This window comes from Taurulus bubalis (genome assembly GCF_910589615.1).
Source record: "Taurulus bubalis genome assembly, chromosome: 11".
In the NCBI taxonomy this organism is placed as follows: Eukaryota; Metazoa; Chordata; class Actinopteri; order Perciformes; family Cottidae; genus Taurulus; species Taurulus bubalis.
In genome coordinates, this window is record NC_136599.1 from 17,262,740 (window position 1) to 17,278,962 (window position 16,223).

General features: G+C 39.4%; 1 protein-coding gene across 1 annotated transcript in view; it reads left to right on the forward strand.

Moving 5' to 3' along the window:
• Positions 1–3,049: 3,049 nt before the first annotated feature.
• Positions 3,050–16,223, forward strand: part of cntn3a.1 (contactin 3a, tandem duplicate 1) — a gene marked incomplete at its 3' end in the record, with an annotated part of 66,925 nt that continues 53,751 nt past the window's right edge. Inside the window, exons 1-2 of the mRNA XM_079226556.1 lie at positions 3,050–3,113; positions 12,598–12,730. Of these exons, the coding sequence (XP_079082682.1) occupies positions 3,059–3,113; positions 12,598–12,730 (188 nt within the window). The 5' untranslated portion in view covers positions 3,050–3,058. The remainder of the gene's footprint in view (positions 3,114–12,597; positions 12,731–16,223) is intronic.

A 16,223-nucleotide genomic window follows, 5' to 3' on the forward strand; every position in this document is an offset into this window, starting at 1 on the left:
GAGGAAAATGTGCTGCAATGTTGATGTCTTCATTTAAGACGAGACATCACCTGGGATGTTGGTTATTATGGTAATGTGACATTTGGGCATTTTACATAATGATTGTTATAGGAAATTTCACACCCAGATGATGAAGTCAGAGATGACATCTGAGCTGCACCTGACATGTTGCAGATCTCCGCTCATCATCACGACTTGCTTCTAATTAATATGTATCGCTCTCCCAACAGCAATCACCAGCGGTCTGGCTCGTTTTCAGAAAACAAGCGTCAAAGCTTTCGAATTGGCCAGATAACATTTATATTTCCTCCAGAAATTGACACATTTGTGTAAGTACTCGAGCTGAAATGTCAGTTTCATAGGTAGGAATATAGATGAGGCACTTGACAGGGATGATGCTGTACGCAGCATGCCAATCACACGGTAAGCAGTGGTTAAATCACTACACCGGAGAAAGTAAACGTGTATCATTTATTGCATTGTGATATGTCATGTGCATTTGTGAAATGAGAGGCTGAATTTAAATGCAGATGAGTTTGTGCAAATTGGGACAGGAAATGTTTGGGCCAGGACTGTCATATAGCCTTGATCTTATTTCATTTTTCAACTGCTGGCTTTTTCCAGAGACATGAAAGAGAGTGGAACTTGAAAGGCTAAGTTTGAACGCCATCCCTATCATTAACTTTCATCTTATACAGCAAACAAATGAGAGAATCAATTTGGGATGAAAGTAAGTCGTTGGCCTTGTCACTACCACTTAAGGTCGCAAGGGTAATTAATTTGTACTGAAGAGGAAGTCAAATACGGCCATGGACACTCCCCGGCTCCCCCAGCCATCATCTGAGTGCTACGTTTCTCTGGATCAAAAGGAGGTCTTTAACCCTTACTAACCCGTTGTCTGATGTCTCGTGTCTCAGGTTTTGCTGAGTAATAGAGATCAAGAGAGCGCTGTTACAGGCCAACAGACACCTGCTTTGGGGGCGTCTCAGGGGTTCATATGTTCGCTTGTGCTGCTGTCAAAACTGATTCATGTTAGATGACCTGATAGTCAAACATTACTGTGATTGAGAAAACAATTATGAAGAAAAAAATAGGGAGTGCATCACCGAGTCAAGAAACTTAGTGTTGGTGGTGTTGAATTAAAGTATGTTTTTGGTTATCCATGTGTCAATAAAAGATTAACACACGATCAGAGTGCCTCGGACACTTTCTAGACTACCAACTAAAAACTGAAAAAAGTCAGGAAACCAATTGCCTTAAATTTGTTTAAGTAAAGTAACTCAATGTTTTTAAGTTCTTAAAGCTGAAAATAACAGAGTTTAGGCAAGTCATGTAATTGCAGTAAATATTAGTATAGTTAGCGCACAATTATTAATTAGGTTAACTATAAAATGTCAATTCAGACAACTTAAGGACTGAGCAGTTTTTGAAAACATGAAGCAGTGAGTGTTACATTGCAGCAATCTGCAGCTTCTATTTTAGTCAAATTAAAACTTTTAGTGTCATAGAAATGTTAGACATCAACCATGCAATTAAATAACATGGTATACGTGTGAAGTTGGAACAGAAACCTTTGTTGAATTTTCAGGCTCCTCTTTTTTCTGTTAGTCATTTTGCGGAGTAATTTATTCACAATGAATTCCTCAAAGGAGGAACTCTCCAAAAATATCTAGGAGCACAAGAAGGGATTAGAAGTCACTCTGTTTTTTATTATTAAAAGCTAACGCTTACTCATGGCATTTGCGTCCTAATAACGGCAAGAAAAATTGGTAACTAAGATGACACCATGAACCCAATCTCCATGGTGAGATTTATAGGGGAAAAGTGTTTCCTTTTTATGGTTTAGGACACGCAAAAGGAAGAGGAGTGTTGGCGAACGTGTCAGCGACGCAGTTGATATGTTCACATAAGCATCAGTATGCTCTGTGAAGCCTTTCAGTGGTGCAAAGATAAGAGGCGTAAAGATAACTGGGAAACTATGAAAGTGTAATCTGTCAGTTGTCTCTGCTTTTTTTTTGGCACTTGCCTTTTGATAGACTATACTGTATGTTGTGAGTAATTCTTTCCTCATTAATTTCCGCATGCTGATGGTGTGTAGTCAGAGGAAACCGTGCCATCAGTCAGTTAAATGTACCAGTGTCAGTTTGAGCAAAGACGATGGCTAATTTCCTCTCTTCACCCTGTCTCCCTCCATAACCAGCCTTTCATATGCAAACATTTATCTGCTGCTTTATCAGAAAGGATCATAGCTATCAACATGTCGGGGATTTAGACAAATAAATACATCACTGTTTATCAGTGACAGGAGGAATCCGTCTCATTATCATTTTCACAACTTTTTTTCGGGACTTCATTGAGCCTAAGCAGGGATAAATTACGCTTTAGTCCTTGAGAAAATCAATTGTGTGAGTCTCCCGGGGGACTGAAAATGGGTTTGCCCTGCCTACAGTCATCTCTTCATGTCAGAAATACATAATCCCTCCAGCTCAGATGAATTCGAGGAGCCAGGACAGTGCTTTATTACATGCCAGGCAAGTGTCTGACAAGCAGCTTGCTTTTTGTTTTGTCTCAGCAGGTTTGAGTACAAGCAATCCCTTTATGTTTCTCTTGCAGACATGATCCCTCTTATGCAATGGTAAGCACACTTAAGCAAGTGCTACTGCACAAGTGTTTTGTAAGTGCTTTGCTTGGACAAATTATTTCATGTGTTTGCGGGAGACAAAGCGGTGCCTTAATTATTCTTACAAATACAGATTGCACCCATGACTATCATTCAAAATAGAGCTGCTATTGTCAACTGTCACCCTGACCTGAAAAGTGTTTGCAAAGATTAATTGTTATTAGATACGATCTTTCTTTTTCTTTTTCCATCCTCTTGTGTTTCATATCAAACAAGTAATTGCCGAGCAAACATTGACAATTACTGTCCACAACTGTCGTGTCTAATGGCTTCCCCCTCCCTTTCTTTTCATTTGACAGAAGAACGGTGAAAGTGCTGGAAAAGACAAAGCCAGGATTCTACACACCTGTGAGCTTGTATTGACCTGAGACTATTAAAATGGAGTTGCTATGGAAACTTATACTTCTGCTCTCATTGGTGAAGTGTCTGGCAGGTAAGCCTCCTAAACATGCACTTTTTATGTTGTTAGGGGTTATGAATTGTTATTTATAGATTTTTATTTTGTGATGGCACTGAAAAGTGACATGGAAAACAAACATATTGTATGGCAAAGAGTGCCCAAAGATTTCCTCTAATTTTACAATCGGTATGAAAGATTCACCTTGTTTTCAGCTAAAGGCAACCAATTAACATTTCTTCAGTTTTGCATAGCAGCTATCTCTTTTTTTTTTTTTTTCATCCTGTTGGAAGAAGAATAAGGCAGGTTCCTGTCTCTGAAAGACGGTCCCTATCTAGCAGTTGAATGTGTAGTCCATCATTTTAAAGAGAACCTCAATTGTTACTTTAATTGAGATTGCACTGGCAGTAGTGCAGAAATCTTCTCATTGATCTTGCTTTTAATGAGACCTAATTTTCCTCTCTTAGAAAGTGTTCAGGGTCAAATTCTTGTTCTCTTCAGAATGTCAAAGCCTGAAGATGAGAATGAGATGAATCAGGGCTTTGTCGCATGAGCACAGTATCTTGAGGAATGAGTAACCTTTCATGTTGCCATGCTCCAAATCAGCAGCCCCTCCTTACAGCTGGGACCTAAAATAATTAGTGTGTGTGTGTGTGTGTGTGTGTGTGTGTGTGTGTGTGTGTGTGTGTGTGTGTGTGTGTGTGTGTGTGTGTGTGTGTGTGTGTGTGTGTGTGTGTGTGTATACTAGACATGGCAATTAGCATCACTTATCACTAAATCCAATTCACATCAGTGGATGTCTAACGCGGCTTTCCTCAGGGAACTGTGCCTCATATATGGTTAGAAACTAAAGTCTGATCACAAATATTGTCCAATGTAAGCATTCTGTTAAATATAGAATGTACAGACAAGAGAATGTCTTCAACATCGGTGGAAATCCCGCCATAAACCTGCCTGTTTTGATCTCAAACAGGCAGCTTCAAAGACACAATTCAAGTCTGCAGTCTGTACCATAGATCCCAGCCACAAAACATACTCTGCAACAGCGTCGGAAATACATGAGAGCAAAGGGCAAAACTGCCCCTAAGAAATATAATTTTGCCCCTGGTATCACTAGGAGAGGGGCAAAAAATGCCCCCATAATTTCCTCTAATAATTATGATAATTTAATTAGAAATTAAATGAACTTAGAAATTAGAAATGCGCCGTCCGCGTTTAAATCAACTGTCTGGACTTCCTGTCACTCGTAGCGCTGCTGCTCGCACAGCTGTTGCGCAGCACACAGGACAACATGTGTGACACTGCGCTGGTCAAAGACTTTAGAAAAAGCATCAAACTGGCTGCTGGTCCTCGAGCAGCGCTGGAAGCGGCCGTCATTCAGACGCACTTCCTCGCGTGACATCCACCTAGCTGTGTGGCTACGGGTAATATTATAAACCCAGACACGAGGGCGTTTGACGTTCCGATATTTTTGGGATTTCCACAACAAGTATAAAGCAGAAAGAGTGGTTATTTCCATGGTGGAAGGCGTAAATGAAAACTGTGCACAGAGATAAGCCAAATGACAACATTGATGACATGTTGGTCAGTTTGTCTGCTTGACAATCACATTTTGCTGCAATAAAAATGATTGAAGTGAGATGAAACTTGATCTTCTTAGATACAATATGTTAACGGAGTTTTCCTTTGGGGACAATTTGCGGTGGAAAAAAAGGAATAAATCGCAATACTCAATATATCGCAGTATAAAATCGAATCGTGGGACCTCTGGTGATTCCCACCCCTAGTAAGTACAATGTGATTAAGGTAACAAATAAATCAATAAATGTAATTTTGAATTATAAAAAATGAAAGAAAAAGTTATAATTGTTTATAGTTGTTTAAAAAATGTAATAACAATGAATTACCACAAAGAAATAAGAATACAATTTAATATGATTGCCTGATTTATGTTTTCTGTTTGTACTTTTGTTAAAAAAAAATCTAAGAAAACACTTTAAATCTGTAGACTACTGTCTAATAGTCTTATTGTTGTCATTTGATGACAATTGCTCATATACTGTAAGCCTAAATAAGTATATTTATTATGTTGAACAAAGGTTAAATGTTATTTCAGAAGTTTAAAAAAATGCCCCCAATTTTTATTGAAATGCCCCTGGATTTCAGACGGTGGGGGCAAAAATTGCCCCCTAAAAAATATGTAAATTTTCTACCCTGCTCTGCAACCACGAGGTGAAAAAAACCCGCACTCAGGGTTAGTTATTCAAGGCAAATTAGTGCTTAACAAAGGAGCGGAGGTTAAATGGTTTCTGAAAAGCAATGTGTTGCACAGCCCTTGCCTCACTCTTGAGGCTCACTCGCAGTTGGTATAAAACAGTAACTTAGCATTAATATTCAGTAAGGGGTTACATTACATATGCTCTGCTTGCAAGACAAGTATGGCGCAATATAACGATAGACCTCCAAAGCCTCTGTGTTCTTGATAAGCATTTTAGTATGCAGCCCTGCAATGCTGGGGAGAGAGAGCTTGTGTGAGGAAGTTAGATAGGTGGTTCTAGTTTATTCATCCAGACGTAGAAGCCTGTTTTTTTCAGTAGGCATTGGCTGTGTAGGAGAGCAATGGGGCCAAGAGGAAGTCTATCCCATAGCGAGTTCATGTGAAGTTAACCAGCCCCCCCCCCCCCATTGCTCCCAGAGGGTCTGCACGGCCCGAGGCCGGGGTGTGCTCTGGTTGTGTGTTTGTATAAATGTGTGGGTAAGAGAAAGGAGCGAGGGAGCAGAGAAGAGGCGTTGAGGTACAGCTGGATGCGGTTGCCCCCCTCCCCCTGTACACACACACACAGCTAACCTTCACACAGAAAGCCACTTCCAGCACTGGGTCAACAGTCTCCCCCTGACAGAAGTGGTTTTGTCAACCCGGTTAGTCTAAGCTTGCTTTCGAAGGTGTATAACCGAGAAGGCTCCTTATATTCTTAGAAAGTAACTCATTGTCTTTAACGACTGGAGAGAGGAAGTGGGATGTATGTTCAATTGACACTGCTATATTAATGAAGAAAAAAGAGAAATTGTGTGTGTATATATATATATATATATATATATATATATATATATATATATATATATATATATATATATATATATATAAAGAGACATCTTACTGCAATTTGTTCATTAAGAAAAAGTAAGCCTTTGCTCTTAAGCTTGCTCTACATATTCCCTTTTACAACAAAAAATTAAATAATTTATTGCAAAAAAGTTCACTGAATTTAAAAGCATCTGCAGGAGTGCAGTCCGAGAAACATCTGTTCACATTTTATAATTCTACCTTAATACAATACTGACATGTCTACATGTACATTATATGCGTTATGAGTCACTCTCTACAATAAGTGTCCTTACTGGTTGTGAGATATCTTTGCAATTGACAACACATGGGACAAAACCAAATTATTATTACTGATTCCTTTTGCATCATGTGGAAGGGTTAGTCTGAACTAACCCTTAGTAGTTCTAAAATAAATCAGGCTAAACCTATGATTTACACATCATTAATTCCCTTAATTAAAGTAATATAAATGATTGGAGGACAAAATGTTAAGTTTTTGTTCTGATTTACAATATATTTTGAAGCTCATATGAGCCTTCAGTAGTCTAGTTGGGCTGCTTTTAGTGCAACTGTCCCCAGGCAGTGTTTCCGTGCTGAGATGCAGGAAGGCACTGTTACAGAAAAGAGCTTTGCAAGATACTTCCTTGATTTGTCAAATTGCAAGTGGTGTACCCTCATAAGCGTTGGCTAAATGGTGGAAAAGAGGACCTGAGCATTTTGTCCCCCATCAATTTGAAACTCATTGAAATTGCATTTGTCAGGGATCTTTTCACAGCCAGTATGAACAGCAGGATGATTTTTTTAGGAGCGACAATCACAGAGACCAAAATCTGTATAGTGTTTTAGGACTGACTTATATAAATGTGAGGTCACCCCAAATAAATACTGACTACACATGACTTAGAATTGTGCCAACCCACTGTTCATTTAAATGAAGGGAGGCTTCTGGCCAGTTTAATAATCTCCTGGAACTACTTTTACTTTGCTCTGTGTGCATCCTGGAGACGGCTAGAGTTTCAAATATTTACTTACCTCATTGATTCATCAGAATATGGCAAAGCCTTTTAGGAATCCTTAAGCAAGGATTTTACTGCGTCTTTGAAGTTCTGTTTATGTGAAGATGTGGAATATTCCCCAGTGAATCTTCCTCTCATAGCTGGCTGGATTTTCACTGCACCCAGGGTTGAAAAATCCTCCAATTTAAATGCTTTTAATTATAGATCTATAATTTATCTTTACTGTGTATTTTCATATGACTATCAATTAAACAGCAGTGTATACAGTATTAGTGTCAGGCTACATCCCAATAGCCTGGAAAACTGCTGTGAGATGCTTTTACTGACAAACCCTGTATGTCAGTGTCTTCTGATGCTGACGTTACTAATCTGTAAGGATTACAACATTATACCTGTGTTATTTTATGTATGCAGGAACAAGACACTCAGTAATTATGCTCTTATCACGAGATTTATATCCATCAGAAAGCATTACACATTTATTTTCAGCATCACCCTAATCCCTCACTCACTCAGTAGTACAAGAATCCAAACAGCATCTTCAAGAAAGGAACCATTAATGGTCAAAACAAGCATTTTGTATGTCAGGAGACCTGTTACAGGTCTGAACCATGATGAATGTTCCCATTAGTGCCGATTGTTGCAGTAGGTAAGTGACAAATAACCTTCTCGCCAATCTTGAGGAGGAAATGGTTGCAATATTACTAAAATTAGACGAATGGCATTCTCAGAAGCAATATGTTTATGGGTTTATGTCGACATTCAACAGAGAGAACAACAACAACAAATAGCTTTAATTTGCCTTTCCCACAATTGGAGTTGGACCTAATCAATTCTGTGTTTCCCCAGTGAACATGGCATTGGATACCTTGGATACAAGGGTCTTATTGAATTTCAGATGCACTAGCTTTGATTAGCTTGAGAGTGGTGTGACACGGTTGGATATTGGTTGGGAATGTGTTGGCCGCATTCCTTTCCTTACAGACTATGTTGCTGAAAATGTAATTAATTCTAATAGTGAGGGTCTGCACGACAGTACAGTACACCCAAGCTGATAGTCAATACACATTATGTATTAGTTGGACTCTTGTGCTATTTATTTTGTACGTTTCTAATATATCTTTAGTACTGGAATCACATACATGTGTCCATCTCCTATATTTATTTCACCTTTTACCTACATTTACTGATCAAATGTTATATTAATGGTTGTATTACTTATATCTCAATGTTATATATATATATTTCGAGGGCTTTAAAAAAAGAAGTTTGGCTGATATTCAAAATATTTGAAGGAGTGGGATTGAATCTATACTTTGCTCAAAACAACTGCAACTCTCCTTCTGCTCTGGAGTAACATTTGCTGCCCCTGAATTGGAGACCTTAAAGGTATACCTTATCGGCCTGGACAGAGGGGAAAGATGCTTTAAAAAGCAAGATTGGCTTTTTTTTTTATTTGATGCATAAAACCCTGAGCTGAAACGAATGGATTTGGGACCTCACAAACGACCGATACCTCCCCCACAGCCGACTCCCCATGTGCCTGTTTATTCATGCTGAGGTAAGCTGGAGGAATTCATTTGCTGTCAGCTAGTATTGAATTTGAGATTAGTTTTTATTTCAGCCTCCTAAACAGCTCCCTCTGCCTTGCACTTGTGCTTCGATGCTGATTCTTGTGTTGTCTGAAGAGCCTTCAAAAAACGGCTGCATCTGGCAGCAGGTGACAGATATGAGTGTAGGCGGCCCACTTTTTTAAAAAGACCCTTTTTATAATGACCTCCATCTCTGTCCCGCAGCATTGTGCAGTCAACTTCTTGTTAGGATTCTTGATTAGTATACTTGATTAGTATACTTCACTGATAGAGTTTTTTTTTCTCTCATTATTTTGCTGCCTGTGCTCTGGGGTGCTCAGTGTTGGACCTGCCATCAGATTATGATATTCTGGTTTGAACATAGTTTCTTGCTTCCCTCCAATCTGTCAATTGGAGTGTCCATGTTGATTTAAAATGTTCAAAGTTTACCAGCTGTCTTTCTAGTATGCATCTACTAAGATTTTCCTGAAAAAAAGAAAAATCCCTCAATATCCCATACCTGTAGATCTCAGTCTGGTGTAGTGTGTCGCACCTCTGTTTGATTACCAGAAAGCAGGCTAGACAATTATTCAGCTTTTTCCTGCTGCATCCTACGTTGCCTCCTATGAAGGCAACGAAAGAGTTTCAGAGAGTTTGCATCAGTTTGAGCTGAGCCCCCAGGCACAGCCTCCGGAGCTCAATCCCTTCTCATTATTCTGACACTTAGTCACCATTATTATAGGCTATGAGTTGCCATGGCGCTACCAAAGACCAGGTTAGTTCAGTGCTGCTATAACCAGGAGTACAGGCTGCAACCGAATATGCACGTTGATTAAATTTGTATTACAGCCTGGGGAGAGGTTATGTGTGTTGTATGTGTCTGAGCGAGCGTGCATCTTTTATGTCCGTCCACAAGCTGCACAATATTTTGAATGGCCTGTTATGGCTGCATGCTCATGAACCTCTCGTGGTTGGGGTGACTCACCTGGTGGAGATCTGCACTCTGACTGCACCTTTCTCGTTGAATATTGAGTTAGGTTTTTGCATTGCAGTCGTTTTAGGGATTGATTGTTAGTGCAATGCACACCAAGGCAAAACTGTTCTGACAGACATGGTTCAGCACGATTAGGGTGTTTGCTTGTGGGGCCAGAAGGACTGATGCAAGTGGTTCCGTTGAACGGTTGTTTGTGTTTTAAGTATAGCAACAGCAGGGCGCAAGAGATAAGTGCGAGGTCCAACACATTAAATACGCACCATGAATCGCTCACTGTTCTCAAACACCATTTTAGCCACATTCCTAATCAGGTGGTCATGAAAATACGTTGAGGATGAGCCAGAGCGAGGCATTTTACAGTTTCCATGCATTCATTGAGTTGTTGGCACTCACAAAATAGGAACTCTGAATAATAAAGCAACTGGCCATAAAAAAAAACAAAGCATGGCAATTGTTTAGAATAGAAAAAAAAACATGAACTTGAACAGTACATTTCAACAATTGTGCCATACAGTATATAGAGTAAAAGTACAATTAAGTCCTTCAAATGTATGACAGAATACCTTTCATTGGGTTTGTGACATTATCCGTCTCTGACATTATGTGTAGTAAACACTACTATACGTAATTACTTACTCCTATATGGAATGCAGCGTGGGAGAACAAACTCACGAGATGGAACAAACACAAACATACTGTTCTGTTCGTGGAAAATTAATTAGTTAATATGATTAGTTAAAAACTCTACAATTCATTTGGGATATGAAATATACATTTTAAATCTCACGATTTGTCTTTGGGTTCTGCCTTTTGAATTGATGTGACTTAAAGTGTTAATTCATAACTAAAGGACTGGATAATGTTTTGGGGCTCCCAACTGAATTCAAGCATGTTTAAAAAATGATGCCGAAGGCAAATGTTTGTGACTTGTTAACTGGACTCATTTATCAATGTTATCGGGCACAGTGATTCATCTCATGTTTATTGCAGGCGTTATCATCCTTCCCAGTTTGTGTACAACAAGTGTGAAGATTTGTGTTTGAGTATGGAAGAGATGTCTTCTGGTAATCAATCATCTCTCAAAGCTGTTTCGAGGGACACGCTTCATCTAACAAAGATTATAATTAGGCGGCCTTTTATTCTGTGTAACTTTCGGAGAGGTTTATCCTTGTGGAGAGGAACAATCAGCGTACAAGGTCCCTTGTCAAACATCCCCACCCTTTCAGAGAGTTATTTTGAGTCGTGAGGATAAACTTGTAATCCCATGGCGCCAGAGACTTGAAAAGGATACCTGCCTCTCAGATAAATTAGTTACCCTACCTACAGAATCTTCCTACTTCTTTGTCATTACAGACATGCAAATGTATTCTGACAAACACAAATTAATTATCTTCCCTCTCAGAAAGAAATGTTTACTTCTGTGAAGAGTTGAGTACCCCATGGGTCACTGTTACTGTGGGCTTTGCTTTCACAACATGCATTCTCTATTGAGCCTTGGCAATTAACAAGGAAACAAATGTCAAACTAGACATGCTGCTGTCTTTGTTGTTTTGGTTTGTTTGGTTCTTACAAAGACAATGCTATACATCCCTCACATTTGGAGTTATGGTACTAATGTATTTGCTATATTGTATACAAGTATTTCTTCCTTGTAGAACACCACTTGATGACGATTAAGGATAATAATAACTAATGGCATACATGCAGAAATACAGTTTAAGTATCATTAAAAGATATTTGCAAGCTGCACTGGTGATTTGTTGTAAAATTGCAAACCATGTTTGTAATGCATTATAAACATTATAATGTATACTGAATAATAATAAAAAACATATTAGAAAACATTTTGTGATGACTTATTATTAGGTAAAGTATCATAATACGCCCTAATTGCTGGTCACTCACTGATCATCCCATAGATTTAATACATTATAATAATTTCACTGTTTTAATGCGTCGGATTAAAAGTCATCATTGTTTCGTTTAAGTAAAATTAAATCTATTCAAGAACACATAAAAATGTTGGCTTTACATTTTGCATAAAATATCCTCTCATAGTGAGTCATAATCAGATTGTAATCATTATATTGCATATACAACTGTGGGAAATATAATATATGATCCTTCCAAAAAAAAATCCTCTGAGATTATAATGTACTATAAGTATTTCTATTGCATTATAGACATGAGCGTCATAGATGTATATTACAAATAATAAGTGGAATACAAACTACTTGGAAAGGGTACAATCATTGGTTTTGATTTTGTATTTTACGAAGAATAACAACCCTTCTCTTAAGTATTTTTCTCCAATTTTGGTAATTATTAGCTGTTTTCTCCATCTGAGTCAAGGCTCATGGCTCAAATGAGAGGGGCCGATTTTAAACAAGACCATTTGACTCTCAGCATTTGTTGTGGTATTTCAAATGTCCTCTTGAATGACATCCTCTGGGAAGATGGTGATAAGTATGAAGGGTCTAAATGAAATTGTGCTGAAGTGCGGTGACAGCGTTGTGTGCCTTTGACAAGTCTCTACATTAAGATGTTTGCATTAAAGTTTTATGAAGGTTTCCAGCTGATTATGCAGTTCTTGGGGGATCTCAAAGCTTTTTACGACTAATATGAAAAATGCTCACGGGCTCTGCGCACATGGATCCCCGCTATAGAGATTTTGTAGTGATTCAACCTTCCCTTGTGCCGCACAGTTTTTCCGCTTGCTTCCTTCCTGTCCAAGCCTGCGATATCTAATCGCCAGCAGAAAAATGTGAAAAAAATGTTTTTCATGCTCACCAGGACATCAAAGCTGATGTAGTTTTGTTGGTTCTCCACCCAGGAAGCGGAGTCTTGCTGAGGCCTGTGTTCACCAAACAACCCGGCAGTGTGGTCTTTCCCCTTCAACCTGGTGAGAATCGCAGAGAGGTGGTGTTTAGCTGTGAGGCCCAGGGACACCCGCCACCCTTCTACAGGTAACATCTCCAGGCATTGCTTTATGCACACAGGTTTTTGTTACGCATCATTTTCTCAGAGCTTCCAAGTGCAGATTTTTTTTACTAAAAAACAAGTGAGATTAGATTTATTGCCCTGGGAAAACTGGAGATTTGTCGACCTCATGGCTCGCTGCTGCTCACTGCCTGCAGCACTTGGCGTCCCTGTCAGTCATGGTTAATTTGAGAATGATGAATTAATTGGGTTCAGTTGTTCGTCTATTGTATATTCGCCTTGGCAGGGGGGACATTGATCCGCTGTAGAATTCCCTTTTAGAGCTTCCTGTCATCAGTATCTGACCATTGGAAAGATCAAGTGACCCAAGAGAATCATGCACCCAAACTCTGCTGCTGTCTCGACAGAGATTGAGTGTGGAGGAAAACACTAGTGGAGTGTATTTCACATAACTGAGATGATGGGGCAGAAGATGCCCTGCCATATCACAGCCTCGGGACAGCTATAGTTACATTTTATGTGCAGCATCACTGCCCACGGCTGCATTGCCAAAGGGCATCTGATGACGCTGATGAGGTTATCTCTACACACGATTCAAATCAGTTGATGGACTAAGGTGCACAGAAACTGACGCTTGTCTTTGTGCTTGCCCGGTAGTCTGGCCCTATGAGGTTGAGCGGCAAGTTGTCACCCACTTCCTCTGCTGCTAAAATGATAACAAATGAAAACAAATGACAAACAATGATTTGCTTTAAAGTGTATCAAGCGAATAAGCTATTAATTTATAATCTATCAAATGAGGCCACATAGCTGTTGTACTCCTGTCAGTGTAATTAAATGCAAATTGCAAAGCCAAGCATTTAATGTGTAATAGGTTGAAACGATCCTTCATAATATCAGCATATGCAGCCGTTAATGTAGCTTGAAGATCCTTGGTGTTATGCCTAATGGGCACAAATTGAAATGAATGTTCACAATCTTATCACTAGGATCGACTGGAATACTTATTAAGCAATCAGTCGCTATTTCACCATCTGGTTAGTCCTACTTTTTTAAAGTGAAAACCAGTTCATGAGTTCATATCTGCAAGCTTTTTTGCCCTGAGTTCAAGTTCTGAAAGCTTGTCCGACTCCATATCAAATCAAATTTTGCTTTAATGAGCTCTTTAATTACTGCAGTGCCACCAACTGTGGCAGCTGATAAAGCACATTAGGAAGGGCTTTTCAGATTGATCACAAGCTTTAATGATGGGCCTGATATTCAGATGGACATAATGCTGTGTTGTTAGTTCAGTCAGCATACATCATAGAGGCTGTCATCGCCTTTGCAATTTCCCTTTTCTAACCAAAGGTCACTTCTGCCAGATTTGGAAAGAAGTTGAGGGAGGGCCTTTGTGAGGTTCAGCAGCAGGACACCATCTGCTGAGTTGCTCTTCACTGCTGCGTTTGAAGGCAGGTCTATTTCAGGGTCGCCAAGGACAAATTAATTTACCCAAGACTACCCAATGACTCCTACCACATAAAGCCCCCACTCTAAGTTGTCACCATGCACCTTTGATTTGGCTCATCTGGAGTTCTTGGACCAGTTCCAGCTGCAACACCAAATCACTAAATCAATCTAATCAGCCAATCTGTCGTTGAGCACCGCTCTGCTGCATGTCCCTCCATTCCCTCCCTTCAACCCTGCCTGTCGCTGTCTTTGTCTTAATCCTACCCACTAAAGGAGAAGAAGGAAAAAGGTCAGAAATAGAAAACGCCAAGCCTCCTTTTTCTCAAAAAGCTTTGAAATCTAATCAAGGCCAAGGAGCTAACATTCAACTTAATGTCTGCCTTATTTCCTCCAAAGAAAAGCTTTTTTCTCCTCGAGAGTCTCCTTTTGCAAGTGTCACTTTTTTTGTTTGTCTTTGTTTACTCTTTGTTTTTCTCCTCATTTTCTTTCCCATTTACTGATTTGGTTTAAGAAGGAAAGTGTAACAGGGTCATATCTGGACCCAAGAGCAACACGCATAACTCCAGGGATCTTAGACCTTTTAATGCAATCTCTGGAAACAGACATTCAGAGTATAACGGAATCAGTAAGAGGAAGGCAAGTAGGTTTAACGGGAGCCAGGAATAGCGGGCCAAACAGGGACAGGCAGGGTCGGCAACAGGAAATCAGTCCGTGGATGGGTGCTGGAGAGTTTGGCATGGAAAACACAAGACAATCTGGCAGAGGACAAGTGCAAGTGAGGGGACATAAATAGTGAGGGACTAACGAGGGAATGCAGGTGAGATGGGCGTGAGGGATGACGAGGAGGGTGTGACTGACAAACAGCGTGAGGAGGGCGTGGAGCTGAACTGTGACAGAAAGTGCCTTTAGCCATTTTCCTGGGTACAATACAGACAATTTCAACAATCTATTAAATTGAGGAAATATATCTGAACACATTTAGAAAGTTTTCTGCATAAGTGGTCTAATTCTTTTGTGTTTTTCTGTTGTTGTATAGTCTGTAACAGTCTTGTGTCTCCATAATCAGTGAGGAGGTTAATATGATCACATGCTGCATCAGCAGGTTTTCTGAGACCATAAGCTTTAATTATGCAAAGTGAACAACATTAAATCTCCTAAATCAAGCCACACAGACTTCTTGTACAGTTAAAAACTGATTGCTGGGAATTGCATCTTGCTGTTCTCTCGCTCTCTCTCTCTCTCTCTCTCTCTCTCTCTCTCTCTCTTTCTTTCTCTCTCTCTCTCTCTCTCTCTTTCTCTTTCTCTCTCCCTCACACACTTGCTGGAGTCCCATATTATTCAAAACAAGAGGTTTAATCAAAAAGCACCATTATGCTGTGCTATATGTGGCCATTTAGTTTAGCAGTTCTTCCTTGTGACGGATGTATAACACTGCGTACACACAAAACCAACCATTCCCCCCACACAAACAGGTGTTTATAAGGGAAGACTACTTCAGACCAGACATCAACAAGGTATAGCTGAGATAGCAGTGGGTGATATGATGAGGAGGAGGAGATTGAATATAATTTGTTTAAACAAATTCACAGATTGCGTGTATATTTTTGCAGGCTATGCAGCATTCTCGAAAAAGTCAATCAAAGGTGCATTTACAAACATTTAAAACTATTTATGAGAGATGAGTTTCATTCATTCTATTTATTTACATTTGAGCCATCATCTCCCTGTTAATGGTTGTTATTTTTTAATAATGATGCAATTAGTAAAGTCTGTTTTCAATATGAGCGCTATTAATAAACCATTGATCCTCCTAGACATTTCATAATACTTATAACTGAGAATTTACTACAATGATGGTTTGTAGAAATGTGATTGAAGCAGTATTGACGCAACAAATAGCCTGAGCCGTGTGTAATTGGCTATTGCAGAAACTCGGCAATGCGACACAGTCGGTGAAATTGCACTTTCTTTCCCGTATTTCGCACCGACAGGTCTAATTATCGATACGCAAATGAGTGTTTCTACATCCATTTATGCCTTCATGGTTTTTGAAAGTGCACCCAGTTCCAC